Source organism: Pogona vitticeps, chromosome 10 (assembly GCF_051106095.1).
Source record: "Pogona vitticeps strain Pit_001003342236 chromosome 10, PviZW2.1, whole genome shotgun sequence".
NCBI lineage: Eukaryota > Metazoa > Chordata > Lepidosauria > Squamata > Agamidae > Pogona > Pogona vitticeps.
This window is the reverse complement of record NC_135792.1, coordinates 1,732,550-1,760,332: the sequence shown is the minus strand read 5'-3', so window position 1 is coordinate 1,760,332 and position 27,783 is coordinate 1,732,550. Positions and strand designations below refer to the sequence as shown.

The window sequence follows — 27,783 nt, the reverse complement described above, 5'->3', positions numbered from 1 at the left end:
GCAGGAGGGAAAAAAAGGCGGGAAAATGCATCAGGCAAGGTTGCAAAGAAAGGTTTATTTAGAGCAGTGTTTTGATTGGCTTTTAAATCTAGGGAGGGAAATTAACTTTTCCATCATCTGCGCAAAGAAGGGCGTTGCACAAAACGGTGAATGATGCTAGCCCCCCCGTTGTCTACTGTTTTCAACTTTAAATATTATCTTTAACTGCCGTAAGTCGTCTCGGGTCCCTTTCAAGGTGAAAGGCGGGGTTGAAATAATTTTGGAGGAATAAGTAAATTTCATAAATAAACTCAGGGAGGAAGGCCTCCTCCTAGGCCCCGCCCCTTGGGAGCCGAGGAGGAGGGACCGGGCGCTCACGTGACCCATGACGCGGGGTTTGATTGGGCGGGCCGCTCACGTGACCCGGCCCCTCCCAGGCGGGAATGGCGCGCGAGAAGGGCAAGGCGGCGGCTCGAGGTGGCGGCGCGTGTCCCGGGATGGCGTCGTCGTCGTCCTCGGAGGCGGCGGCGGCCGAAGAAAGCGCGGAAACCCGCGGGGAGGCGACGGAGCAGCAGGCCAACGTCTGGGTCATGGTCTTTTACCTGCACCAGGCCCTGCAGGCCTTCCGGGCCGGGCGCACCCGGGACTTCCGCCAGCTCCGTGACGTCATGAACGGTTCGGGGCAGCGGGTTCGGTTCGGGGCGGTTGGGGGGACCGTTAACGGTTCCTCTTTTTTAAAAAACCCAAAACAACAAAAAAAATGAAAATAAAGATCTGCCGTTGGAAAAATAACGTGGATTTCTTGGGCGGTCGGTCGGTCGGTCGGGTGAGGGAAGGTGGTTCTCCTTCCTCCCGCCGGCGCGGCCTCCCTGCCGGTTTCCCCGCCGGCCTGCCTCGCGGGGCTGGTGTTGGGGAGGCGGCGGCGAAAGGGGGGGGAAGAGAGAGAGAGGCCCGTTCCCTTTCTTTTTGTTTCCCCCTTTTTGTCAAGGCGGGAAAGGACACCCCCCTTTTTTTTGGACTACCGAGCCTAGGCAGCCCTCCCTCCAAAAGTTGTGTTTTTTAAAAAAAAATTTAAATATGTACAGTCTGCCCTCAGCAGAGAGAGAGAGAGATCTTCCAGCACGGCGCAATTATAAGCTTTTTAATATATATAATTATGAGTGGGCCATGCTGGAAGATCTCTCTCTCTCTGCTGAGGGCAGACTGTACATATATACAGTACGTATATAGGTAGCTAAGTTGTTCTTAAATAGCTTTATTTTCTGTGTGTGTGTGTGCATAAATAAACACTATAAGGCTACTTAAGAACAACTTAGCTGCCTATATATTTATATTTTTAAAAAAACACTACTAAGCTATTTAAGAACAACTTAGCTGTTTAAGGTGTTGTACAGAAATCGTCCATCCCATGAGGCAGAGTCCAGCAGGGATCCGCTGGCCCTTAAGACTTGCATGAGAAGAGTTGTCTTTTTTATTTATTTATTCATTCAGTCAATCAATCTAATCTAGCTATATCTATCACTTTTCTTTACATTTTTATCTGTTAATCTAGGATAATATTGGTTTATTTTTCAGGCTTCTCTCCCCCCCCCCCAAATTAGCCCATTATCTTTTATTCTATCCATCCATGCATCTATCTATAATTTTTCTCTATATTTTCATCTGTCTAGGCTACTGATGGGTTTATTTTTCAGGCTTCTATTTTTATTTATTTATTTGCCCATTGGCTTTCATCTGTCTTGCCTGTCTATTTGTTCATTCATTTATTCATTCATTCACTTATTTTGTATACCACCCATCTAGCCAGGCTACTCTGGGTGGTTCACAACATAATCAAACAGAAAACTTTATTACAAATACAGTATACAGTACACAGTTTCAACACAGAAAGCACTGTAACAATATAGCAACAATAAGCAGTTGCATATTAAAACATTAGCACATTAAGTATTTAAAATATTTTGGCACTGAAACAAGGCCAACTGTTTCATAGTTCATATGTTTTTATTTACACATTATCCATTCAGGACGGATGGCTGAGGGCACCGACACCAAGATAGGCCTGGAGGGAGGGAACAAAGAGCTGGGCCTTCTCAGTGGTTGCACCCTACTTTTGGAATGAATTACTATTTCAAATTCACCTGGCCCCCTCCCTGATCTCCTTTAAGAAACTTCTAGAAACATTTTTATTTCATCAGGCTTTTCAAAATCTGCCCACCTATGATTCCTAAAAGCATCAGCCTTCTACCCAATGGCTGCCTGTTTTTAGCTCTGTTTAAAAAGGTGTACTCTTCAAGTTTTAATTTGTTAATTTAACTTAATGCACTTGATTATGCCACATTTTTATTATTGTCTGTGAACTGCCCAGAGTGACCCCTGTTCAGATGGTTGGTATTTTGTAGATTGTAGGCATCCTTCAGGCTCGAGAGACTATGGTAACATGGTCGGTATAAAATTCAAATTAAATAATAATGTATCCTGTCCATCAGCTGATGCCTAGTCATCTATATATGCAAACAGTTCCTGGACTCCAGCAGGCATATTAAATTTGGAGGAGTGATCTGTTCAAGGGTGCTTTAACGCTTGCCATCCTCAGTGAAGGGCACAGGCTGAAATGTTTTGTGTCTTAGCCAGGTTTTCATACTATTTGTCTCTTTTATTCAATTTATACTCTCACCTGTCTGCTAAAAAAAAAAAGTGCGGGCTTATCTAATCCTCTTCCCTCTTGTGCCTCCCTCATTGCTTCTGCTATGTTTCTCCAGCTGTGCTGGTCAGACCCCTGGTTCTAGAGAAGAGCATCTGTCTTCGGCTGCGGATCGTCCAGTTTCTCTCTAGGATTGAAGAAGGTGAGTCGTTGTCCTGGGATCTCCTCATTGTGTCTCTTTGGCCTGGGGATCTTTGGTTGGAACTGTAGGAGGTGATAAGCAAAACACAGGACTTTGAACTTTTAGGACATCTAGAGATATAAATATTTATTTATGTATATTTATTTGTTTTATTTATATGCAGCCCCATTAGTGCAAAAACACTATTATGACAGTTTTTCATACACACACGCACAAGTGGGCACTGTATCAAAGCAAGCCTGAATTCTTTCTGGAAGCAAAAAAGATTAAACTCCATCAATGGTACTTTGGCCAGAATTTGAGAAGAAAAGGGCCTTAAAAACAATCTTTGAAAACAGAACCCTTCGGATAGGCCTTTCTGGAGCCTGTAACATCATGACACAGCAGTTGTCTTAGAGTTCAAATTGTCAGTTCTGCTATCTTGCCTTTAAATCACCTTATAGTTAATTTTATGTAGTTTTGTCTACATAAAATAAATAAAGTCCAATAAATAAATAAATAAAATGTACTCATGTTAATTTTGATTTTTTTAAAGCTGTTCTGTTTACTGTGTATGTTTACTGTTTTAAAGTCTTAGCTATTGTGTTATAAATCATCCAGAGTGGCCTTGGCAGCCAGATGAGTGGCATAAAGGTCAAACAAACAAACAAACAAACAGAAAAGTCACTTGGGGCTGGGAGAAGCTGAAGACAGAGGAAGAGAGGAGGAGCAAACATTAAATGGCCTGATCCAGTAAAGGAACCTATGGTGGGCCTTGGGGTTTGCAAGACCTTCTACAGGTCACTCGTTCATGTGATTGCCATAAATCAGAAGTGACTGGATGGCGTATAACAACAAGGTGTTGTGCATGCGCATGTGCGCATTGTACATGTTGCTCAATGTTTCAAGAGAAGAAAGCAGACAAAAAGCAGTATGTTTTCTTGTGTGGGGGGGAAATGATGTGTTTTATTTTGGTACTGTAGATTGGACCATTGATGCAAAGACGAAGCTGACCCCACTTGAATGCGCACTTCAGCTTCTGGACAAGATGAAGGAGGAATTGAAAATGGAGGAGTCTGTATTCCAGAAAATAAGGAAGCAGATAAAGGAAGCTGTAAGAGCTAATGTTTTATTTTCTGTAGACAGTAATAATTGAAGCAGCTTAGTCAGGGGGCAAGAAAACAACTCTTCTCCTGGATGCTTTTGTGTTTCTTTGGCTTGAAAGAGGGGATTCAGAGGAAGGTTTGATTTTAGCTACAGTTTCATAGCTCAGAATTTGCTGCTTCCATATTTTTTTGTTTCATTTGCATTCTTCCATCAGGCTTACCAGCTCAGAGAAGTTACCGGCTTATAAAACATCTTCGTAGTTTGTCCTGCTTTGGAGGTTGTAGGATCCGCTTTGGTATTTATTAAAAGCGTGAGATCCATGCACGAGGGCCTACTACAAAAGAGATCTCAACTCAGGAACCCGTTTTGTGTTCCGGGTCTGCCGAGTTACAGGGCTTTCTTCAGTTCTGTAAGCAGTGGTCAGGCAGTGAATCGTTCCTTGCCCTGTGGTTGAAACACATGAGCTCTGCTTTGGGTGGCAATGGGAGCAGCCAAGAAACTGGTCCTCCCCGTACCAGAAATGCTGGAGAACTAATTTAGTGGCACAGTAGGCCAAAAGGAAAAAAAAAGAGGGATTTTTAATGTAGATGCTGTTTCTGGAAAAAGCAGAGATGCTGATTTTGCACCCGTCCCCATGACTCAAGCTAAGGAAGATGCCGATAGAGTCCGAACAGAGACAGAAGAATAAGTAGAATGAGTACCTGACCCTTCCATGAAAACCTTTGCTTGTGGTCCGTAGCCGCTCTGTCCTTGCCCAAAGCATTGCATTTTCCTAATATTTGATGGATGACAGATTATGTCTGCTACAAAACCACTTCAAGTGGGATCTGAGCCCAGTGTGTTCTTTGTCGCTTTGGCGGCCAAAACACTTTGTTGAGGACAACTCTTAAATTCTCAACTGTGAAACAGGTGTCAACCTAGATGCAGAGTACCTAGAGTAATGAATGAGCTTTTCCAGGGATTTTGCAGTAGAAAACGCAGGCAAGAGCTTTGCATATACCATATCAGCGGCCCATGGAGCCCCCGTACTGCTCTGTCTATCTAGCATGTCCCTCCTGAGAGCCTGGAGGCTGAAGGACACACTCCCCAGCCTTCCATATGTGAGGTCTAGGTCTTGACTGATGCCCAGGACTCAGTCTAAATGCTCCTGCAAAGCCTGTGGTCATAAACGGAGCTGTGATTCCTTCAGGATCTCTTAGTAGCCCAGAAAAGAATCCAGTTTGGCTGAGAACTGCATGAAACAGATCTTTGCAGAGCCTCTCCGTGGATTAGGGGAATCCACAGAACATATTCCATGCTGTTTGTTTGTGTATTTATTTTACTTTCTGCCCTAGGCTGTTATCACCTGTGTGAAAAACAAAGAATATGAACAAGCCAGTAAGATCTTGAAGAAGCACTTGTCAAAAGATGAAAGCAGCCAGGTGAGCCTTGGGGGGGGGATATCCTTTCTGGCTGAGGAAGGCTAAATGATGGAGGTCCCTGTCATAGATCTTCTTCTGATGCCAGAGTTACGACTTGCTCTTCTTTATCCTCAAACCTAGGATTTATCTCAAAATAACTGGTGCTTCTTGTCCACCTTATTGACTGGGAGAAACCCTTGTATCTCAAGAATGTTCTCGGTGCAATTTGTGCCTCATTCCACTTCCAGTCTGCGCCAGTTTATACCTTCTGGTGGGCTGATGGCCACGCTCCTTGAACCTTCCCAGCCCGTGAATGTTCCTTCCTTCCGATTCACTTGGAAACACTCAGAATAATAATTTTTCCTCCTCCAGGAAATGAGGACTTTGCTTCAGAGCATTATCGCAGAGAAAAACTTCTCTCATCCAGTCATCTGGAACTTCTCCTACCCTTCCTTCCAGCAGACAATGTTCATGTTTATGGAAGGCTACCTGGATGATTCTGAGCCCTTCCTCCTCAAGGTGAGCGTGGCTTGGAGCAAGATACTATGTGGATGGAGGGCGTGGAGGTCCACGTGCCCTGCTCAGAGGTTGCTTTCTAAGAGTCCCCTGGCTAGCGGAGCCCCTGGCCATGCTGACGGCTGTAGTTTTAAAAAAGAGCGATCGTTGCAAGGGCTGATAGCCTGCATAACCAAAGATGCATGTGACGCATCTGAGGTTGAAAGCAGGCGCTTTGGCCAGCGAGGCTGTTGGGATTCCTGGCCTGAGTGTGGGGGTGAAAACAAGGGGCCTTGATAACAGGGAACAGGCCCTGCCTCGTGTCTGGCAGACGCACGTCCGTACATGATTGGGAGGGGAAAGGGATGCAGTAGAGAACTATTGTGGTGTATCTCTGTTCATGCCCCTTATTGAAGATGGCCCAGAAGCGTTTGGCTGAGAAGTCAGGGCCCCGGTTCAATCCCGTGGGGGCGGCGAACGAGGCGGCGGCGGAGTCCAAAGCGGCAGAAAAGGAAGGAGGAGGAAAGGAGGCCCCGGAGGCGCCAGGGGCTGCAGACCCAGAACCCAAGAAACCGAACGGGATCTCCGAGCCCGAGGGCAAGACGGGAGACTTGCTGGAAGAACACCCACGGTCTTTGGAAGGAGACAATGAGACAGACGCCGGGCCCCTGCCAGCGGATGGAGAGAGCCAGAAGGAGGTGGTGGTGGTGCAGTGTGCCGACGTGGCCCCTGAGGTGGCCACAGTGGCCGAGCCCCCAGTGGCGACAGACCCTGCTGCTGGTGCTGCTGTGGGTGCTGCTGCTGCTGCTTCCTCCCCTGTGTTGGCAGCCCCCAAGGACTCAGACAGGTACGGAGCCCTGCGGTGGGGAATGGCATCTGCCTGCCCGCTGCGAGGGATGTGAGGCTGGAAGCCATGGGCACCAGTTCCTGCCTGCCTGCCCTCCAGGCTGTGAGCTCCTCTGTGCAAGTGGCACTTTTTGGCCAGTGGGGCAAGGCCGTGGGGCAAGAGATGGCCAGCTCTGGGGGCCCCAGGAGCTCCCCCTCACCCCCACCCCCTATAGAAAGAAAGGAACAAACAGAAGAGAACAGAGATCTACTTCCAGTGTTAGAACAAAGGCATTTTAAAATGATTTTCCAAAGTACTGAGGCGAGCTGTATCCGGACTGGAAGGAGAATCCCCATCCGTGGGAGCCTCCAGAAGTCCTTTCTGGAAGTTTCCAGTCCTTTTTCTCCAGATGGTGAAGGTCTGGAAGCCCCATGGTTCCCATCCCATCTGAAGGAGGCATGCTGAGAGCTGCCACTGTTTCCTAGGAAGGATACGCAGCATTTTGCTTGGCTCTTTGCTTAGAAGCCTGAGACCACCCATCTGATAACCGAGTGGCTCGAGAGTTTCACTCTTGTTTGAGCCTTAGAGTAGGGTTAGCCTGCATGCGCCCCTACTTGCCGAGGGGACATGTCAGCCACATGTGAGTTCAGACCGATTAGTCTTATGCTAGACCAGAGGACGAGGTCCAGAGGCAACCTGAAGCTGATTAGGAGAGCAAACGATGGTTTGTCGTTAACGTCCACCTGAAGCTACGTGGAGGTGCGTCTACCTGATGATCTGTCTTGCTCTGGGGCGGGGGGGGGGGTGAGACAAGTCTTTCCATGCAGCCTGAGAGAACAGCAGGCCGTCACTCAAAAGCTGCCATTCCCCCCATGGAGTAGGAATTGTTGCACAAAGGCAAAGATCTCGGCGGTTTTCATTGTGTTTCTTGGTGGTTTGGGGACTAAGGAAGGGGATGCTGTGGGGGAGGCATTTTTCTGTGTCTTTCTGTGCAAATGTGTGTGTGTGTGGGGGGGGAAGCAGGGTCGAGACAAGAGCTGAAATCACGAGAAGCCCCTGTCAGCAAAACAGCCGTGAAGCCTGCTTCTGTTTTTGTTTTCTGTGTAAGGCAACCACCCGGGAGGCCAACCTCCTACGGATATTCTGTTCTGAAAGAAGCTCACCGGGTCCTGTGTGGCGATGCTCCCAATCCTGACGAAGTGTTTTTGAAGCTGGACGAGACAGACTGGACTTGCCCCAAGCTGGGCTCGCCGTCGACCTCCCACAGAGCCAAACGGCCAAGAGAGGAAGAGGAGGAGCCCGTGGCTTCTGGGTCCCACTCCTGCCAGCAGAACGCCAAACAGCAAGTAACCATAAACAAGTTATTGATGGGGAAGGAGAACGGCTCTGAGAACAGGCGAGCTTTCCACAAGGAACTGTTTGTGGCTCTGTCCATCCTGCCATCAAAACCCCAAAGGCCTGCCCAGCCAGCTGCCCCCCTGCCTGCCAGGTAGGTGGGCGACGGTCCTCTCCTCTTGCCACAAGAGTGGAATAGCAGCAGCTCAGCCCCTCTTCCCCTGCCAGGGCCTGCCGTCCAGGGCGGTGGCCTGGAAGCCTGAAGGGATCACAGCCATATGTAAGGTCCCCCCCCCCCGCCTCGGTGCTTTCCTGTGAAGCGTACAGTATCTATGGACACGAGCGGCTCCGTTTCACATCCCTCACCTTGACTGGGGCATGGGTCTTATTTATGATTTATTTGTCTGATTATCTTAGGCACCAAGGAGGCTCGCATAGAGGAGATATGGCCCTTTAGGTAGCCTGGACCCAAACTGCATAGGGCTTTATAGATAATGGGCCCCCACTTGGAATTTTGGCCCAAAAAATGGACTGGTAACCCAGTGCAGGGGCATTATATGCTCCCTGATAACTGGCCCTCTCTGGCAGTAGCGTGGCTGCTACATTTGGCTCCAGCTGACGTTTCCTGGCCATCTTCGAAGGCAGCCCCACGTAAAACCCTCTCGCTGTTCCGCATCACGGGTTTGCTTGCCGACAGCCTGCATTTCTTTTCTGCTGCCCTCAGGCTGGCCAAGGAGAGGGTGGACGCGGCCGGTCAAGATGAAGAGAAGGAGGTTTGGAGCGGCGAGGATGAACTCTTCATTGACGAGGGTAAGGGGAGGGGGTGCGGGAGAGGCACTTTCTGCCCCTTTGCGTGCTTCGGGTCTCGGGGGTGGAGGCAGGGGGTGCCCACTGGGACCGGGTTAGTAGGGGGAGCAAACGTTGGGTTGCCAGAGAGACAAAAAAGCCACTTGGCTCCGGTATAATCAAGTACAGCAGCGCCATGTATCCTCTGGGGCATTTTGCTGCAGTGTGCTGCCCAGTCAGTATTGAATTGGGGTGAACCAGGGTTTTCTTGGCAGAGGATACTCAGAAGCGTTTCGCTGTTTCCTTCTTCTGGGACCGTGCAGCTGGCCCAAGGCCCCCCAGGCTGGCTCTTCTCCCAGGAGGCCCAGTGGGGGAATTGAACTCCCAACCTCAGCTGAGCTGTCTAGCCAAGCTTATAGTACATTACTTGGTGGTAAATAGCTCTTTGTTTTTTGAAAGGAAAGGTCCCTTAATGGTAGCACATATTTTTTTTGTGTCTGTAAGAAGATGAAGCTGCTGATGCGATTTGTTTTTCAGACTCAGAGGGGAGAGGCCGCAGGAGCACTTGCATTGCTAGCAACAAGAAGAAGGTAAGGTAGCCGCCCCGAAGCAGGGCTCCAAACCCACACAAGGTGGCCTGAGCCCAACGCCTCTTTTCCCCAGAGAACACGGCAGTCGTGTGTGCTTGACTACTGAGCTATGGGCCCCCCTTAAACCAACCACGACATGTCTGAGAAGCTCAGGCATTCATTTCCACCGCTTTTTGTTGTGAGCCTCTTACTGAAATACTGTTTTATTTTTTACCTGGGGGGCATAAAATATAGTGCCTGTTTCTTCTCTTGCACCACCCCAGTTCTGCCCCAGGACCTCCTGCTCTCTCACTCCAGAAACACGGATGTTTGTGTGTCTCTACATATTTGTTTACCATTATCTAAATGCATATCATCTCTTTTCTGCCTTTGGTAACATTTAAAGGGAGATTAGTCTGACTGGCCCTGTATTATAAACACAGGGCTGAGGTGTAGAGGAAGCCCTGCCCAATGGGATTAAGGCCTTAAGATCAGGGCTAAACGCCTCCCAGTATCAGTCCCTGTGCTGTATCTCCCCTCTGTGGGCAAAATTGTACAAAGGTAGCAGCATTGCCAGTCAAGCCCCAGCGTGTCTGTGTGTGGTGGTGAGTTGGGAGGGGAGCCTCTGACGGGGCCCTTCCTTGTTGCTGGGAAGCCTCTCTGACCTTTTCCTTGCAGAAGTGGACAGTCGAGGAGTCCGCCTGGGTCAAGGCAGGTGTGCGGAGGTTCGGAGAAGGGAACTGGAAAGCCATTTGCCGGGCGTACCCTTTCAAGAAGCGCACTCCGGTGATGATCAAGGATCGCTGGAGGACCATGAAGAAACTGGGGCTGTAGCAAACCCAGGGAAGATTTTCCAGATGGGCAGCTGAGTGTCTAAGTGACCCCGGCCAAAGTGACTTTCTCTAGAGATGATGCAGGACCACCAGGGCATGCCCACCTTGTGACTCACGAAGTGCTAGTTGCCAACCGGCTTTGCAAGGGGAGGGGGCCCTTTGCCTTCCCCAAAACGTTGTTGTTAAAAGGCAACCGCAGATCCCTCGGTTTGGAATGAGCGCCCTGTGCTTCGAGGCAGGGCGGGCGCGTTGCTCGTTCTTCAGTTCCAGGTGATTGACAGGCGGTTTCTGTCATTGTTAAGAGTTCAAGGGTGTTTCAAGAACAGTTTGAGAGACTTTTGGCCACGGTTGGCGTCGGGGGGAAGAGAGTCCCCCTTGAAAAGAGGCGAGACGCTTACAGCTTTCCATGTTCTCCTGGAAGTACACGCGGTCGTGACGTTTCCTGGCGCGTGGCAGGCAGAACTGGGGCTTGAGCGCCCTGCTGAGAGTACAGATTTAAGCATCACGTTGTCTTTGATCTAAGCTCCCGATCGATGAGGTTGCTGGGGTTTTCCTCGGCATTCTTTGGAGCTAAAAAAAGTTGGAGATTGAAAGTTATATTTTTTGCAAAATAAAGCACTTTTGTACCAAATCTGTTCTTGGGCCACCGTCTATGATTTCTCTTCAAAGGCAGGATCAAACCTGCCTGGGCAGGGGGCACCCATTTTGCAGCCACCGCCGCAGAATGCTGCATAACTGGGGAAATAGTTGTTCCTGTGGAAGACACTTAAGGACATATTTCTGCCTGCCATAGTCCATTTTGGAAGGATGAATGGACATTTGCCACAGAAGCTTTACCTGAAAAGTGGGCACAGCTATATTTACTGAAATACGCTTTATATGAATATTGGGACTTGACCACCTGGGGGCTTTCTTTTGCAACACAAACCTGTGTATCCAGTCTTGGTTTTCTGCCATTCTGCTGTGGCTCATATTGGTGCATTATCACCTGCAAGGACCAACCAAGATTTCGTGATAATCCCAATTGCAAATCTGATAGTTTTTCCTAAAAGAAATCCATTTGCACAAAACAAGGGGGGGGGAGGGAGTTACCCCTAAGCTTTGGGATGTTGGACAGTCTTAACACTTTGAACGGGGTTGCCCGCGTTTTTCTTAAGAGTCAGCCAGTCCTGTGCTTGCTTGTAGAGGCACACTTGGCTTTTCAACAGGAAAGACACTGTGCAGAGAAGCAAAATACATTCATCTTAAAAACAGCTTAAGGAAACAAAATCCTTTAGTCTCTTCTTGGCAAGAAGAAAGAAATTTGTGTTGGGTGTCGGATTATTCATTTGAATATTTTGTGAATATCCTCCACAACTCTTAGGTTCGTGTGTCGGGTTTTCTGGAAAAAGAGTGGGAGACCCCACAATATGTTACTAAGCTGGCAGAGCATCTGATAAATTTGAATCTCTCTGCTTTTATCCTGCTCTGTGTGTGGGACAACTGGTTCTTGACCCTCCTCCTCAACTTCTTGCCTGAGGTTTGCTTTACTGTAGGGAAGGTTTGATCCCAAACACTACACCACTTGTTTCCGGGTTGTTTCTCTCCTTCCCCTTCTTGTGACGTGTCTTCGATGCCCTGGCAAACCCAATCACAAAGGCACACCTGTCTTATCTCAGATTGCTGAGAAAACGCCCTCCTGGAATATACGAAGTGTCCTTCTGCCTCCACTCGTGTAACCCAGGGGAAGTCATACCCAGGGAGCCCTGTCAAGACCGAGGAGGGAGGAGCACACAGCCGCTGGTGGGTGGACGGAGGCGCATGCAGAAAGAACGAGTGTGTTTTTTTTTTTAAGTCCTGGACGCTCCAGGCCAAGAGAAGCATCAAATCAGCTTGGTTTTTTTTTAAATACAAAGTGAAGCAGTGGACCAGAAGAGTAGTAGGTGAGCAGTTTAGCACTCCGGCTGAGTTCAGACTAAAATGTGGATCTTCCAATAGGTAACAAATGGTTTCAGGTGATGCAGGTCCCCCGTCTATGCCTAGCATCGCTTTGACCCTCTTGACCTTCCGTCGCTGGGTAGCCTTCCCTTCATCCCCGGTGGGCCTCCAGATGTTGCAGGAGTGCAGCTGGAAGGAGATCTTGGCATTGACTGTGCCAGCAAAGGCTGCTGGGATTTGCAGGGCAGCCGCGACACCTGAAGGCTGCACTTCAGCCCACCCCACTTCAGTCAGTTTATTTAAAATATTTTTACCCAGCTTTTCTCCTTGAAAAGGACCCAAGGCAGCATTACAACCATGAAAGACAATAAAGTTGAAAATTAGTATACTGTAGTGGCTAACATCACGAGAAGACCATATTTAAAGTTAAGAACAATTAACATAAAGGTCTTTGCCGGCTTGTGGAAGGATGGCAAAAGGGGGGAGGGTGTGCGTGTTCTCACTCCGGCCTCAAGAAGTCTCCGTTGCCTTCAGAAAGGAGCTTTTGGGAATAACAGGAAAGAAAGGCCAGACGGCTACGCTAGCAGCGTCCCTGGCCGGGGCTGGTCGGAGTTGGGAATTCAACAGGTGTGTGTTCTCTGCTTTGGCTTTGCTGGGAGTGTGACCTTAACAGAACCGAAGCTTTCCCTGGGGGAACTGCTTTTGATTCAGCAGTAAAAGCAAACACTGGGCGGGAGGCGCTCGGTTAATGATTGCCTCGGCTACCTGCCTGCCTGCCTGCCTGTTGGTGCTCCAGCTGGCATCCCCTGGCAGCATGCTTGCACTGCTCTCCGTGGCTGCCCTTGTGGGCTTGCTGGGGGGCCTGGGGCTTGTCCAAGCCCCCAAGACCGAGCCCCTGAGCGGGGACCAGCCTCTCTTCCGGGGGGCAGACCAGAACGACTTTGCCATAGTCATCCGTGCAGGTGACACGGAGTGCTTCTGGCAGTTTGCACATCAGACGGGCCAGTTCTTTTTCAGCTATGAGGTGGGTACCGGGGTGGGCACTGAGGGAAGAGTGGGCCAAGCCCACGTTGGAAGAAGGGGCAGGAATAAGGATGCTCTCAGAACGGCAGAGCTGGAAGGGGCCCCATATGGATCAGCGAGTCCAGCCCCGGTCAGCCACCTGTCAGGGATGTGTGTCCTGCTGGTTCCTATACGACCAGGAGTTTAAATGACTTCCGAGACTCTTCCTTTGTGATTCTGTGGTGCTGCCCTAGTGTGATCTTTGGGGCAAGAAAAGGTTTCTTTTTTTCTTGGTCTAACACTTGCTCTCTCCCGAGACGGACAAGGCTCGTTGCTGTCCTCGGGGTGCAACGTATCCTTTGCCCGATGGCTGAGCCAAAATGGATCTACTGCCTTGGGACGCAAGCTGTGCTCTACCAACGACAGCTCTCCTGTGCGTTTATTGCTGGATCTGTTTCTGATGGCCTCCACGATAATACAGCCACCCAATTCCAAAGAGAAAAGGCTTCCAAGATCCTCTCCGTATTTATTCCACGACTTTTGATTCCAGGTGCAGTGGGCGTCCGGGATCGGCCAGGACAGGCACATCCTGGCAACGGCAAACAATCCCAAAGGCTTCCTCCTCGGCACCTCCCAGGATGTGCGGGGACAGATCAGCTTCCTAACGGACGAGACAGGTAACGGCGCTCCCGTGGCTATGCTCAGTCTCCCCAACCCCAATGGGTTTCCACGCCTCCCCCCGCCTTTTCCCTTTGCAAACTCTTCTTGACGTCCACCTTGTCACCCTCTGCTCATTGTAGAACCCGGCAGCCGTTTTGTGCAGAAATCCTCTTACGCGAATGCCTGTTTGTGGCTTGTATTTTCTCTTTTGGGTGGTGGCGGGAAGGCTTCTACCAGCTGTGCATCAGCAACCGGTACAACCGCTTTGGATCCGTGCAAGTCTACCTGAACTTTGGCGTCTTCTACGAGGGCTTTGACCCACAACAACCACCACAACTTGAGGGAAAACAGCTCAACGACACCCTGGAGGCCATCGAGGTAAATATCAGAACGACTGAAAGGTACAGATTACGGAGACCTTGCTGGTAACGCCACTTAGGAAACCAGGGTCAAGCTCCTCTTGCACGGGAGATCCGAGGGCTGAACCCTTTTATCTCCTCCTCCCGCAACAGGTGAGCACCAGCAAGTTGACGCTTTACATCTTCCACATGTGGCGCTATTACAGCGCTTCCCGGATGAGGAGCGCCTCCGACTTCTCCCTGCTGCAGTCCAACTACCGCTACGTGAACTGGTGGTCGGCCGCCCAGAGCCTGGCCATTGTCCTCTCGGGCTTCCTCCAGCTCTACGTTCTCAAGCGCTTCTTCAACGCGCAGCCCGCCAACAAGCCACGGTGCTAAGGCGGCTGTTCCGGGCAGGCCCAGATGCCAGACAAACGGCCACGGGAAAGGGCGCTCGCTATGCCTTCCCCTGATCTGACTGAACGGCTGGCAAGGCAGGAAACCCACACACCAACCTCCGATGAGCAGAGTGTTCCTGGCAGCCTTTCCATCGGCTGGCCTTGCTCCTTTCCAGGAGCTTCAAAGGATCTCACCAGAACAAGAAAAATCCATCTAAAAGCGGCTGCAAGACAAGCGACTAACATGTCCTGCTGTTCGTAGGAGCCTGATTTAGAATAAAGCTTTCCTAGGTTAAAAGGCACAATTTATGTATTGAAGCCTTTCCTGCAACCTTCAGAGCTAACAGCTTACGCTGACCAAGTGCAGCAGGACCCCCTTACCCATGGGATCAGAATCTACTGATTCACTTATCCATGGTGTTAAAATATTAAAATACTCGGCACAAGGGAGGGAGAATCTGGCTGCCTCTTCATTGTGGCTCAGCAAAACTGGAGTCTGGTTCCCCACTACTCCGGTTTGAGAAAAGGTCTTACCCTTCAGGAAAGGGCTGTGGCACGGGAGTAGCACACTCCTTTTGCATGGAGAACCCCCCCCCCCCCAGTCCAGTCCAGTCCAGGGCATCATTTTCAGGTAGGGATAGGAAAACCCTGTGAAACCCTGGAGAGCCAGAGCTGTCTGTCAAGGGCCGGCATTACTGGGTTACCCAGATTGGGGCCTGACTCTGCAACAGGCAACTTCCGACATTCCACCCAAGACTAGTCAGCTCCCTGAGGACACTGTGAGGAAGGCAGTCAAAGGGTTAAGATTAAATTGTTTTACTGGGTCAGTTTATCATGTCCCTGAAAACGGCAGGCCTCACAGTACAGCCCCCCCTGGCGAGGACGGTTCCCCCTCCTTGTCGTCATTCCATCAGGCACTTGACACAGTTTCTTTCGCCATTCTTCCTGGAGAGAAAGAAGGGACTCAAACAGCCGGCCTTCGCGTCCGCACAGGAAGGGCTACAGGTTGCTAGGAAGTCTAGGAAAAGTTTCTGGGATAAAGTCCTTGGGTTTTTCTGCTCCTTGATTTAAGTCAGCGTCTCCTCGTGCCGTATGTACTCCCCGATATCTGCTTGGTGAAATACGACAATCGCCATGGGGTCTGTTTTCCGGCACTCCTGGGTGGTCTTGGCTGCCACTCCAAAACCCTGAGAAGATCGAACAGAAAAAGGCAGAGGGTTACAACCTTGCCTTACGAAGTTACCTGAAAAGCCACCTACATGTGCCGTTTGCTAGCTTCGTATCCCATCTGTCCACCAATGGGCACAAGACAGGGCCCACGGCTCTCTTTTCTCCCCCGATAACAGTCCAACAAGGCAGGCTAGGCTCGGACAGCAACAGGCCCAAGATCACTGAGTGCCACTGATGCTCAAGAAGCAGAGATTTGAACCCAGGTCTTCCAAGTCCTAGCTGGACACACCAAGACTGCCCCCAACCACTAGCGACCTTATACTCACCAGAGGGACATCAGCCATCGAATAGACCACCACGCCCTGGTACTGTGCGGTGCTCTCCGTGATGCGCCCCAGGCCTGATTTCAGAATGTGGTTTCCATAAAGAAAAGACTGCTCTGCCCCAGGCTTCACCCAGACTTTGTACTACATGAGAGAAACAAAAGGGGACGATCCATAAGCTGTTTCCAGAGAGGAATGGGAACAAGTCACTCACTCATGCAAGAGACCTCCTGCCCAGCTAGCTTTGTTTACGTCCATCGATATTCTCCTCTAACTGGAGTGGTCAGAACAATACCCTTCTTTCCAAGCAGCTCTTCCAAGAAAGCTGTTTGAAAGCAGGTTCAGTTTTTTTCTCCCACTCACTCTGCAGAAAGGAGCTATCCAAGGTTTACTCCCATGGTGACCCCAGTGAGGCAAGAGGCTTGGCATACACCTCTTGTCTCCCAGCCTCCCCCTGCAGTTGTCATGATCTCTCTCTCTCTCTCTCTCTCTTTCTCTCTCTCTCTCTATCTACACACACACACAGACAATCAGCATATACTGTGTATACATACACATACACACACACACACACACACACACACACACAGAGAGAGAGAGAGAGAGAGAGAGAGAGAGAGAGAGAGAGAGAGAGCATTGTCTCTGGTTCCCTCTATTGACTTGTTCTGGTAATTAGATCATGGAAATACTGTACATATTTCTGGGGTGCTTTATTTAATATTTTCAGACAGTGGATAAGTGAATCTATAGATACTAATTCTGCAGATAGAAAGGTTCTACTGTACTAACCAGGGGGACACCCCATAGAATATACCACCAGGCCCTTCCCTTCTCTCATCTCTCTACAGCAATTCCTTTGACCATGACCTTGCTTTTGACCACTTGTCCTCCCTCTCATCAGCCAATCACACCAGTCCCCAACAGCTCGTCAACTCCTCTCTAAACTTTGTTTCAACAAATGACAACCATTTTTCCTTCCACAAACAGTGAAGCAGGAGATACAGTAAGAAGTGTGTGTGTGTGTGTGTGTGGGGAGACACACCTTCCCTTTTATACACAGAGTAGAACATGCCCCCAGGGGTGGAGTGGGGGTTGGAGAGAAGATAAAATGCCACCCAAGCGAAAGGTTTTCTGTGCCCTTTTTACCTTTGCGTAGGGAGCGAGATAATCGAGGGCGGTAATATGGAGCCGGAATTTCTGAGTCTTGGTAAACTTCCCAAAGCAGGTGCCCAGAGACACCAGGTTCTCTCGCGGGATGTTGGTAGCCAGCTTCAGGATCTTCTCACTAAGGAAAGGCAAAGCGGAGATAGCTTTCGCTGGGACTTCAGCTCCTCCGGGCTCACAGGCTGAGCGGCCTCTCTCGGGAAGGAGAAGCCCCAACCCATGCTAGGAACCCATGTCTTAGAGACCCTCTAAGGAGCAGAAGAGCCCCTCTGCCTTTTCCACTGTGTATACTACTCAAGGCAGCCGAACTGAGTCCGAAAGGCTGAGCAGACAGGTCTGTTCCCAATCCTTCCAAACGCACACGGACAAAACGGGGAACCTGCGTGGTGGCTGGGTGCCGTTTTTCACCCTCAAATCAGCAAATCCTGGATACGGCCTACCTTGGATCACAATGAACACGTGCTGCCCAGACTGGATAAAATAAGGCAGTGGCCCAATCCTTCACCAAATATCAAGTTCCTGTTCTCCAATGTACACAACGGGTTACAAATACTGTTCCATTACCTGCATTTATGTGTGAGAGATCTTCTCCCAGTGCTCTTTGTTTCCTTTCAGAGTGCTCTGACCGCAAACCCCCCCCCCCCCCCCGGTTAAATCCATGGGACTTGAGCAACCAAAATCCTATTGATTCAACAGGCCTACGTGAGTTGTGACGAGAGTGGGTGGATTTAGGTCCAAGTTATTCTGAGAACACAAACTCTTTTTCCAGCATCTCTGCAGCCTCCCACAGGAGGAGCGAATGGAATAATGGCGAAATGCCAGCCGCCGCCGTCACCTGTGATCCAAGCAGGATGCAATGCCTCACCTCCAGCATGGCAGGATGAGGCCCCTCCCTGCTCAAACCAGGAGGCGCCCATAATTGCAAGCCGTCTGAAAGGGCCTTGTTACTGCAGGGCAAGACCACTTACTGCCTGACGTCGGACTCCCACCTCACCTGAGGTAATAGACCCGGTCCTTTTGAAGGCGGAAACAGTAGGCCCCATCTGGCCGGTCAATAAGGAGTTGGATGTTTTCGCCAATGCTGTGTAGGAGCAAAACCAAGAGATTTTCCAACAGAATTCAAGGACGGAGAAGCCTCTTTGATCTGACCTGACCTCCCCTCGCCCAGAGGATCAGGATGACCCCTCTCCCCCCCCCCCTACTTTTGTGTTCCCTTCGAAACGGTCCCAGGGCCTCTGCACCAAGAGGATGCCTTCCGCTAAGGACATTTCCATAATGTTTATTTTTTTTACATTTATTTATTCTCCATAAGAATTGCCTTTCTGGATTAGACCACCATCCAGCAGCCCAGTTCAGGGGTGCCCTCCTGGACTGCGGCTGCTGCTGCTGGTACTCCCTGGGGGGAAACCAGCACCATCAAAATGAAAGCGCCTAGGAAAGTTACTTTTGGCCATGCCACTCAGACCACCCGCTGGTTGGGCATGGGAGCCCATTAGAAAGCATGCCTATTTCTCTAGCTCTGCTCTGGCCACGCACGCTCCACCTCGCTGGCCTATCTGTCATGGGTGGTTCCTTCCTAGTGCGCTCCGCACGTTCCAGCCAAGCCGACCAGCCACTTCTCGTGGCGGTGAGTTCAGCAAATTATGATGCAAAGCGGGCCCATCAAGGGCGGCAGCTGCCGCGGCTTACTATTTGGAGAGCTTCTCGAAGAGGGCGCGGGTCTCCTCCTCCGTGAGCGGCCGCATCGTCCGTCCGTCCCGCCCGACAGCTCGCCAAGCAGGCGCCGCAGAGAGGCAAGAAAACCCTCGTGGACCCACCACTACCGGAACCGGAAGCTGCCGCCCTGTGGAGGAGCGGATGGCCCGCTCAAGCTTAAAGGCCTTTTCCTCTCTTTCTCTCTCTATGGCTACGATAGAGTGCCAAGGGAGCTTTGGGGAAGAACGTCTCCGGTGCGGGGATGGGGGCGGCTGGACTGCGAGCAGTGACCATAGAGTCGGCCTCCTGGAGACTAGAGCGGTACCCCGGAAAGACCACGGAGGCGGTCCGGGAGACCAGAGCGGCCCCCTCAGTTGCCATAGCGATCACTTCCTCGTCCACGTCGAGGCCCCGATGGCGACCTCGGAGGAACCGCCGCCGCCGCCGCCGCCCTCCTCGGGGCTCCCCGACGGGGCCGACCTGGAGGAGGCGAGCCTGCTGGCCTGGCTCTTCCGCCGCTCGCCGCCCCAGGCCCAGCCCCAGCCCCAGCCGGCGGGCGAGGCGGAGCTGCCGGCCTACCTGTCGGCGCTGTCCGGGCTGGGCCTGGAGGCGCTGCGGAGGGAGCCCGGGCGGCTGGCGGAGGAGCGGGCCCAGCTGGGGGCGCAGACGCGGGCCTTGGCCTTCGCCCACTACAAGACCTTCATCCGCTCCGCCGAGTGCACCGCCCAGACCCGCCGCGGCTTCGGCGGCATCGAGCAGGGCCTCGACCGCCTCCTGGGCCGCCTCCCGCCCTTCGCCGAGACCTGCCGGTGAGGAGGAGGAAGAGGAGGAAGGCCGCAGCCCCTAGCACTCCCTCCCCCCGCCACACCTGCCCTGGGAACGTCTCCGTGGCGGGAGCGGGTGGGCCGGAGGGAGGGAAGATCCGGAGCCGTTAAGCCTTTGGAACTCCCTGCCACAAGATAGAGTAAAGGCCTTTCCCCGCCCCTCTTTCTCCTGCCCCCCCCCAAGCTGACTGTCCTTACCTTCATCTCCTTCCCTTCTCTCTTTCCTTCCAGGAACTTCACGCACAAGGCCGAGCAGATTGCCCAGAGCCGCCGCATGAACAACCTGACCCTGAACCGTCACACGGAGATCCTGGAAATCCTGGAGATCCCTCAGCTCATGGACACCTGCGTCCGCAACAGCTACTACGAGGAGGCCCTGGAGCTGGTGGCTTACGTCCGCCGCCTGGAGAAGAAGCACGCCACCATCCCTGTCATCCAGGTGTGCCCCCACATCTCCTGCTTGCTTCTTCTAATCCTCGCCTTCCTTTTAGAATTGCACATCTGCAGGGGAACCCTCTGGGTCCTAAGGTCCAGCCCCTTGTCAAGGAGGCCCGGTGGGGAATCGAACTCCCACCCTCTGGCTCTGCAGCCAGCCAGAGACCTCAACCGTGGAGCCGTCTGGCACATCTGGGGGAGCCCAGCCACAGCTGCTAGCAGCTATAGCTGCAGGTGGGGTGGGAGGTCTCTCATTGTCCAGTGGTCTGCCCAGAGGCCAGCAGGGAGGGAGGGGGTCTCTGCAGTCTCTCATGCTTCCTTCCAGTATGGACATTGTTCTCTTGAAAATATGCAGAGAGTTGCGACGACTGGCTGTCAACAGCTACCACAGACCTTCCGGCAGGGAGCAACGCTGACGTCTCTTCTCTTTCCTAGGGCATAGTGGCAGAGGTCAGGCAGTCCACGCAGCTCATGCTGACCCAGCTGATCCAACAGCTGCGCACCAACATCCAACTGCCAGCCTGCTTGCGCGTCATTGGCTACTTGCGCTGCATGGATGTCTTTACGGAGGCAGAGTTGCGTGTCACCTTCTTGCAGGCACGGGATACCTGGCTGCGTTCCATTCTGGCCGCCATCCCTGACGGCGACCCTTACGTCCACATCACCAAGACCATCGAGGCCTGTCGTGTTCACCTCTTTGACATCATCACACAGTACCGCGCCATCTTTGCAGATGAGGAGCCCCTGGTGCCACCCCCTGGGCAGGAGGCCCTCAACGAAAGTGCCATCTTCCACGGGTGGGTCCTGCAGAAAGTCTCCCAGTTCCTCCTGGTGCTGGAGCAGGACTTGCAGCGTGGCGTGGGCGGCCGCCTGGACTCTCTGCTGGGCCAGTGCATGTACTTTGGCCTCTCCTTCAGCCGAGTAGGAGCAGACTTCCGAGGGCAGCTGGTGCCCATCTTCCAGCGGGTGGCCCTGCTCACTTTCCAAAAGGCGACGCAAGAAGCTGTGAACAAGTTCCAGGAGGAGATGAACTCCTACACCCTTATTTCTGCACCGGCGCTCCTGGGTGGCAGCGTCCCGGCGGCCATGTCCTCGGCGCAGCCTGGCACCCTGCAGCCCCCCATGGTGCTCCTCGACTTCCCGCCCCTTGCCTGCTTCCTCAACAACATCCTGGCAGCCTTCAATGACCTGCGTCTCTGCTGCCCTGTGGCCTTGGCACCTGATGTGACAGCGACCCTGGAGGAGGCCCTCAGGCAGGTAGGGCTCTTTACCCTAGAGGCTGGACTGGAGAAAATTATTCCAGAGGGCCAGTTCCTGGAACAGATGCTGTCAGTGCCAAAAGAGCTCTGGATGGCTGCGTGACATGATTGTTCTCATGCTGCCTTCTCTTTTCCCTGCCCTGCCAGTCCTGGTCTTTGGGGCTGCCTAGAGCGCCTCCTGGGCCACTGTTCTCTATGAGTGTTCCAGGTTGGCCAGCTGGGCTTTGAGTGAATGGGTGAATTCTCCGGCCTTGATCAGGTTGGGGCCTCAGTGGAACTGATGCTCCTGGCCTCCAGGAAGAGCCTCATGGTGCCGTGGTTAAACTGCAGTACTGCAGTCAAAACTGTGCTCATGACCTGGAGTTCAATCTCAGGTAGCCACCTTGAGGTTCACTCAGCCTTTTATCCTTCTGAGGCTGGTAAATTGAGTACCCAGCTTGCTGGGGGTGGGCAATGCATAGCCTGCATAATTAATTTGTAAATCCCCAAGAGAATGCTTTAAGCTCAGTGGGGCAGTTTATAAGCAGCACATGTTGCTTTTTTGCTTTCATTACAGGAGGTGGATTTGGACAAAGGGATTCAAGTCTCTCTCTCTCTGCCCCCCCTTCTTTGCAGGTGGCAAAGGTCATCCTGGCTTTCCACCAGGCGGAGGTGATGGCGTTCAGCAGCCGTGAGCAGGGGCTCTTTGTCCAGTTCTGCACGGCCTTTCTGGAAGATCTGGTGCCCTACCTCAACCGCTGCCTCCAGCTCCTCTTCCCCTCAGCCCAAGTTGCACAGGCTCTGGGTATGGCTGCCTTGGCTTCCTTGCAGTGGGGAGGCTGTCCTTCCCCCTGGGCCTGTGGCAACTCTGCAGAAGACCCCCTTGGGCTTGGGAGCCTTTCAAGTGTGTGTCCTCTGCTAGCCCCTTCCCTTGCAGGGAACAGGGATAAGGCCAGCACGGGAGAGGAAGGGATTTAAGACATTGGCTTGGAAGCTTGAGGGCTGAATATGTGTTTTGTTTCCCCCTTCTTCCCCCCCTCCCCTCCCCACCCGGCCCTGCTCAGGTGTTCCTCCTCCTCAGCTCCACAAATACGGGAACCTCTGCTGCGTGGATGAGCATGCCATCCAGGAGCAACTCGCCTTGGTCCTGCCGGAGAAAGAGACTGTTCCTCCGCTGCCCGAGGAAAAAGAACTGCTCCCGGAAACCCCACCACTCCTGTTGGACTCAGAGCCGCCCGCCTCGGAGCCGCCCACCTCGGAGCAGGAAGCTGAGCCCAGCGTCACGGCTGCAGAAGGAAGCGACGGCGGCACAGCTTCTGGGGAGGAATCCTAGCTGAGAGGTCTTCTGAGTGTAGGAAAGTTCTCTTCCCTGTGGTGTCTGGCGCTCAGCAGGCCTGGCTGCAAGAACTCCTTGGTGTTCTTCTGTCCCCAGGCCGGCCTGGCACTTGGCTTCCAGTTCGGCCCCTTCTAGACATGCATGTAGACGACAGGGTTGGCATGGATGGCTTTGGCAGAAAGAAAGGCGGTCCGCTCCGGACGGCAGGAGGAGGGAGTGCTTGGCAAAGGTGGATGGAGGTCTGAATAAACTTGGTTGGGTTTTTCCCCAGTTCTTTGAGGTACCTTCTGTAGTACTGAGTGTGGAGCAGGAAACACACTCTTTCCCCTGCTGATGCTTGTAGTTTTAGGCCAAGGATGGGAATCCTGTGAGTCCCTGACAAGTTTCCATTGGCAGTTTGTGCAGCCACTTGGAGACCTTTTGTGACCCTCTTCCTCTGTTTGTTCTTTTTTTTTCTTTTTTAAAAGAGAGAAATACTTCCAGAGGCTTGTCCTGTGTGTGTTTATGTATGTATGCAGATGTGCTCATTCTCCAGAACAAGATACCTGTCCGCCATGCGCACCTTCTTTTAATGTACACACCTGTATTAAGAAAAAGGAAGAAGCACCCAGAACGCTCCCTAGCACTCCTGGTTTCACTAGAAGGGCTGGTACTTCCAGGGCAGGTTTGGGAAGATGGAAAACATCCCCCTCCCTCTGAAATGATCCACCTCTGCTTTAGGCGCAGTGTCTGCCTTGTCTTTCCCAGACGTATTGCTGTGCCACCTCCTCCTTGTCCTCGGTGTGCCATGTGAAATGATTCTGTTGGGGGCAAAAGTGTTCTCCAGGACAGATACGGGTTTCTGCTTTGCTTTAACCAATAATGCATTGAAAAGAACTGAAAGCAGTAGAAAAAGAGGAGGACCCAATGTGAGATGGATTGACTCAGTAAAGAAATCCCTTTAGTTTGGAACCTGTAGAAACCTGGTCCACCGAGACTTGTGTGCGAGACTCTGCCTTCTGGTTTATCCCTCCCTGTGCATGTGAGAAGTGAAAAAGCAGAACAGACGGGCAGGCATCACAGTGTAAAATGGATTGGTTATAAAAGTGGAGCACCTTAACAGTTTGGCAAAATAAGTGCTTGACATTTCGCAGCTCTCCAGAACGTGCACAGAATAAAAAAGAGAGGTTGGCAGTACGAGGTGGAAACCCCTCTAACATAAACTGCCGGGAGAGCTTCAAGGTGAAATAGAATATAAATGAATAAATCGTCGTCGTCATCATAAATTTAGAGCCTGCTGCAGAAACTGAGCTTTTAGGTTTCCCTTGGAGTCTGAGGCAGCTGGATTTGGGGTGAGGGTTGGGTGGGGAGTCCCTCGAAAGCTGTAATGCTCCAAAACTCAGGCTGAAATTAACCTGTTCATCATCCTTCCTCTTAATACGGTACTGGGGAAAGGCTAACGTGGGATGTTCAGTCAAAAAGAGTCCTTGAAAGACTGGCTGCCCCTCTTTGGCACAGACCCGAGAACTGCGGCACCCCCACCGCTCCAGAAGCGCGTGTCGAATAGATCCCCGTGTTTAAGATGCCACCCGACTTTCCCTGGTCTCTTTGTTCCTGCATCCAGTCCCGCTGCGGGGAAAGAGAGAGGTTGTAGGACGGCATCCTGTCGCCAGGGGGAGCCGGCGCGCTGCCTCCTACCGCTGAGCGGCGAACTCGGTTTCCCAGGATCCTGTATCACTTCCGGTTCTCCAAGGACCGGGGCGGAGGCGGCCCTTGGAGAACCGGAAGTGTCCCGGGCAGGTGGGGCGCCGGCGCTCGAGGCTCTTCCGCGCCGGAACGAAGGGAAGCAAAGGTCCGTGCGGGGCAGGGAGGGAGGGAAGGATCAATGAAAAGTTACCTTTTTGGGCTACAAGTCCCAGAATCTCCCAGCCAGCGTGGCCCGTGGACCTCAGAGGAGGACCTTCAGGCGGCTGGGGAGGATTCTGGGATCCGTAGTTTAGAAAAGTAACTTTTTCAAGCCCTAGGGGGAAAAAAATTCAGCTGCCTGGGACAGCTCAGGCCTGCAGCAGCTCCTTGGGGGCTCGCCCTCTTTCTCCCTCCCTCTCTCTGTCATTCTGCTTTAAGGCGGCGTCCAGGGTTCCTTCTCCTCTAACCTGCCATTTCATCGATCACAGAGAGAGAGAGAGAGAGAATCTGGCCTACTTCATAGGGCTGTTGGGAGGATCAGAGGAGGGTAGAGGAGAAGGAACCCCGGATCCTGCCGTCTTGGACTCTCTGACAGAAAGCTGGGATGGCTTTAGAAAAGAGAGACGTGGAAGTGTCTGCCTGGAGGTGCTGAGGTTGGGGAACGAGGCAGATGGTCCCCCGGCTGCCACAGAGGACCCTCCCAAAGCATCGACCCCTTCAGGCTGCAGTCCTTTGACACTCAGCTGCAGAGAGTCAGGCTTTTTCTCCCCAGTCCCCGCTCCAGCTGCCAAGATCTGGACCCCAGGAGCAATGGTTTTAGTTCCAGATGTGTCACCTTTATATCCCGATTTTCCTTCAGGAGGCTCATGGTAATATCCTTGGCTCTGTCTTCCTCTTCGCTTTATCCTTGCCAAGCAAGGTGACAGAGGGAAGGTCATGATTCTCTGGGATCTCTTGAAATCCCACTCCTGCCTCCCAAGGCATACCGGTTCTGACCACCCATGTGAATTATCTTCCTGATCTCCCTTTTGATGGACAGGTGGCGATCCTTGGCTGCCGGAAGGACCATCATGGCTTGCCGATGGAGGCCTTCCTTGGCCTGGGTGCTGACGGGCGTCCGCTGGAGCCACCCTGCCTGCAAGCCCAGCGTCCGCGCCGTCTCTTCCAGCGTGGTGAAAAAACGTTCCTACTGGCAGTACCTGCGGCGGAAAATTCTGAAGCCACCCACCCCGCCCTACAATCATGTGTGCCTAGTGGGAGACCCCATTCTGCGCGCTCAGGCTGCTCCCGTGGAGCCTGTGCAGATTGCCAGCCCGGAAGTGCAGGCTGTCATCAAGAAGCTGGTGCGGGTGATGAGGAGAGAAAACTGTGTCGCCCTCAGCGCTCCCCAGCTGGGTGTCCCCCTCCAGATCTTTGTGGCCGAATATCCTGAGAAACGGTGCTACGAGTACCCTTCCAGTTTGTGCACGATCCAGCAGATCGCGCCTTTCCCCTTGCGGGTCTTCGTGAATCCGACCATGAAGGTGCTCAACAACCAGCTCGCCACTTTTCCCGAGGGCTGCCAGAGTGTCGGTCCATTCAGTGCTTGCGTCCCTAGGTACCTGGCTGTGCAGGTTTCAGGTGGGTGGCGCTCTCGTCTCGTGTCACTGGTAGCAGAGCATCCGGCACACAGGCTGAGGGACAGTTTTCAAGCCTGGTGTGTGGCATAGAGCTACAGGCAGTCCTTGGTGGCTGATCAGCAGTGCCTCTTGAAAAATGCCAGAGAGGGAGAGAGGAGAAAGGGGTCTTGGGGGCATGCCAGCTGCCCTGGGTCCCTAGAGTGGGAGAAAGAGGGAATCTATGTTTTGTTCAGTTACTCCCTCAACCATGCATCTGGACGTGGAGGAGCAGCCCAAAAGTCTCGGGGTGGAGAGGGCCACTACTTTCCTGCAGTGTGCCTGCCACCTTGTTCCCCCCACTACTAAGCTTTTGTTGACACTATATACAGTAAATCATATTAAGCATGCCAACCCTCCCTGCTTCTTCCTGCCTTAAATCTGGGGCTGGGGGAACCTTAGAGGAGGATGTTTGGAACAAGAGTCCTGGGTGATTTTCTTTTGGTTTATCCACAGGTAGGGGGGTAGCAAGAGGAAATGCCTTGTGCTGGGCTTGGAGAAGTGAGTGGTTGAAAAAGGGGTTCTCCTGTTTATCTCATTTACCTGATACAACTTTTTATTTAGTTATTTTAAAATAAAATTACACTCCTATCATTTTTGGTGGACCGGAAGGCGTACAACCAGTTGCATCTGGTTATCAGCAGAAAGCAGGGTCAGGCATTTTTGATCAGAACGTTTGTGCCGTTAGATCAAGGGGTCTGGCCACAGCGGGGGGAGCCTCTCATCCTGCGTGGATGAAGGGGCAGGGAAGCAGAGAGCGGTCTCCTGTCAGAGGCACCTCCACCCTTGCCTTAAGGTGAGCAAGAAGCCAGGACGAGAGTTGCGTTCCTCACTCGAGTGTCTCTTCTTCTTCCACGACAGGCTTGAACGAAGCAGGGGAACAGACCTCCTGGCAGGCGGACGGCTGGGCGGCCCGCATCATCCAGCACGAGATGGACCATCTGCGAGGAGTTCTGTACATCGACAAGATGGACAGCAACACTTTTGTGAATGTTCAGTGGGCCACTGTGAATGATTAAATCGTTTGTGGGAGTGAGTGAGCGGCACCTTGTTCACTTCCTGTGGCTTGGAAGTCTGTTTACACCTGTGAAAGGGCTGCTCCAAAGGGACAGGACGGGGTGGCACCACAACACAGTGGCTGCTCAGCTTTGCATCCCAGCACCCTCAGACTACGGGGGGGGGGGGCGGTGTAGTGTTCCTCTTCTCCAGCGTAGGCCTCTGAAAGTGCAGGATCGGTGGGACTGGTCCTGCAACTGACAGGCGGCCACCCACCCCGATCGCCGGTGGACTTGGAAGCCGCCTCGTTATCTGTCTCCCCTCCGTTCTGCCACAACTTTTTTGGAGGAAAAGTAAGGAACCTGCAGAACAGGGCAGGATCCGCCGCTGCCTGGAGGAGTAAAACAGCCCAACAGCCGTGTGGAGAAGCTGCCCTTTCCAAGGCTCCTTGGGACAGCGATTGGACGTTTTCAAGACCCTGAATAAAACTTGGCAGCTTCCTTACTTCCCATAGCTTGTAATCATTCGCCCCCCGCCCCATGCTTGGCTTGTGTCGACGGCTGGAAGTGGCCCATGGCTTGCCCTCAGCTACAGCCCCAGGTCTGGTGCTCAGTGAGCTCCCAGCGGGGCCCAGGGTTAAACGAATGCCTCCCTCTGCCTCTGCCGGTCCCTGTCCTTCGACTCTCCCCGCAGGACGGTGTTCCTTCTCTTGTGGAGGGGAAACCATGAGAGAGCCTGGTCTTCTGGGCAGTAAGAGCCAAACACACAAGAAGGGTCTCGCTCTCCTCCCTCCCCTCCAAAGGAGACCCTGC

The 27,783-nt window shown here is 52.3% G+C and overlaps 4 protein-coding genes across 6 annotated transcripts; 3 read left to right on the top strand and 1 right to left on the bottom strand.

The window, feature by feature from the left end:
• The first annotated feature begins 383 nt into the window (after nt 1–383).
• TERF2 (telomeric repeat binding factor 2) lies at nt 384–10,786 on the top strand. 2 transcript variants are annotated; one of them, XM_020788279.3, is made up of 10 exons: nt 384–654; nt 2,742–2,825; nt 3,788–3,918; nt 5,246–5,332; nt 5,684–5,830; nt 6,223–6,653; nt 7,741–7,974; nt 8,692–8,777; nt 9,291–9,343; nt 10,001–10,786. In XM_020788279.3, exons 1-10 carry the CDS (start codon nt 423–425, stop codon nt 10,154–10,156), a joined length of 1,641 nt encoding a protein of 546 aa, XP_020643938.3. In that variant the 5' UTR covers nt 384–422; the 3' UTR covers nt 10,157–10,786. The 2 variants fall into 2 exon arrangements, with proteins under 2 accessions (XP_020643938.3, XP_020643937.3); XM_020788278.3 differs by having other exon boundaries at nt 385–654; nt 7,741–8,121.
• A 1,297-nt stretch (nt 10,787–12,083) lies between these two features.
• Nucleotides 12,084–14,775, top strand: TMED6 (transmembrane p24 trafficking protein 6). Its single transcript, XM_020788329.3, has 4 exons — nt 12,084–13,096; nt 13,625–13,751; nt 13,961–14,112; nt 14,247–14,775. Exons 1-4 carry the CDS (start codon nt 12,821–12,823, stop codon nt 14,469–14,471), a joined length of 780 nt encoding a protein of 259 aa, XP_020643988.3. The 5' UTR covers nt 12,084–12,820; the 3' UTR covers nt 14,472–14,775.
• A 495-nt stretch (nt 14,776–15,270) lies between these two features.
• Nucleotides 15,271–18,989, bottom strand: NIP7 (nucleolar pre-rRNA processing protein NIP7). Its single transcript, XM_020788231.3, has 5 exons — nt 18,817–18,989; nt 18,122–18,208; nt 17,110–17,248; nt 15,967–16,107; nt 15,271–15,657 (listed from the first exon to the last, which is right to left on the bottom strand). The coding sequence occupies exons 1-5, from the start codon at nt 18,870–18,872 to the stop codon at nt 15,538–15,540; spliced, it is 543 nt and encodes a 180-aa protein (XP_020643890.1). The 5' UTR covers nt 18,873–18,989; the 3' UTR covers nt 15,271–15,537.
• A 195-nt stretch (nt 18,990–19,184) lies between these two features.
• Nucleotides 19,185–27,475, top strand: COG8 (component of oligomeric golgi complex 8). Of its 2 annotated transcripts, XM_072980419.2 has the most exons (6): nt 19,185–19,631; nt 19,878–20,085; nt 20,517–21,338; nt 21,956–22,124; nt 22,384–22,596; nt 26,849–27,475. In XM_072980419.2, the coding sequence occupies exons 1-6, from the start codon at nt 19,237–19,239 to the stop codon at nt 26,992–26,994; spliced, it is 1,953 nt and encodes a 650-aa protein (XP_072836520.2). In that variant the 5' UTR covers nt 19,185–19,236; the 3' UTR covers nt 26,995–27,475. The 2 variants fall into 2 exon arrangements, with proteins under 2 accessions (XP_072836520.2, XP_072836519.2); XM_072980418.2 differs by lacking the exon at nt 26,849–27,475 and having other exon boundaries at nt 19,187–19,631; nt 22,384–23,137.
• The last annotated feature ends 308 nt before the right edge of the window (nt 27,476–27,783 follow it).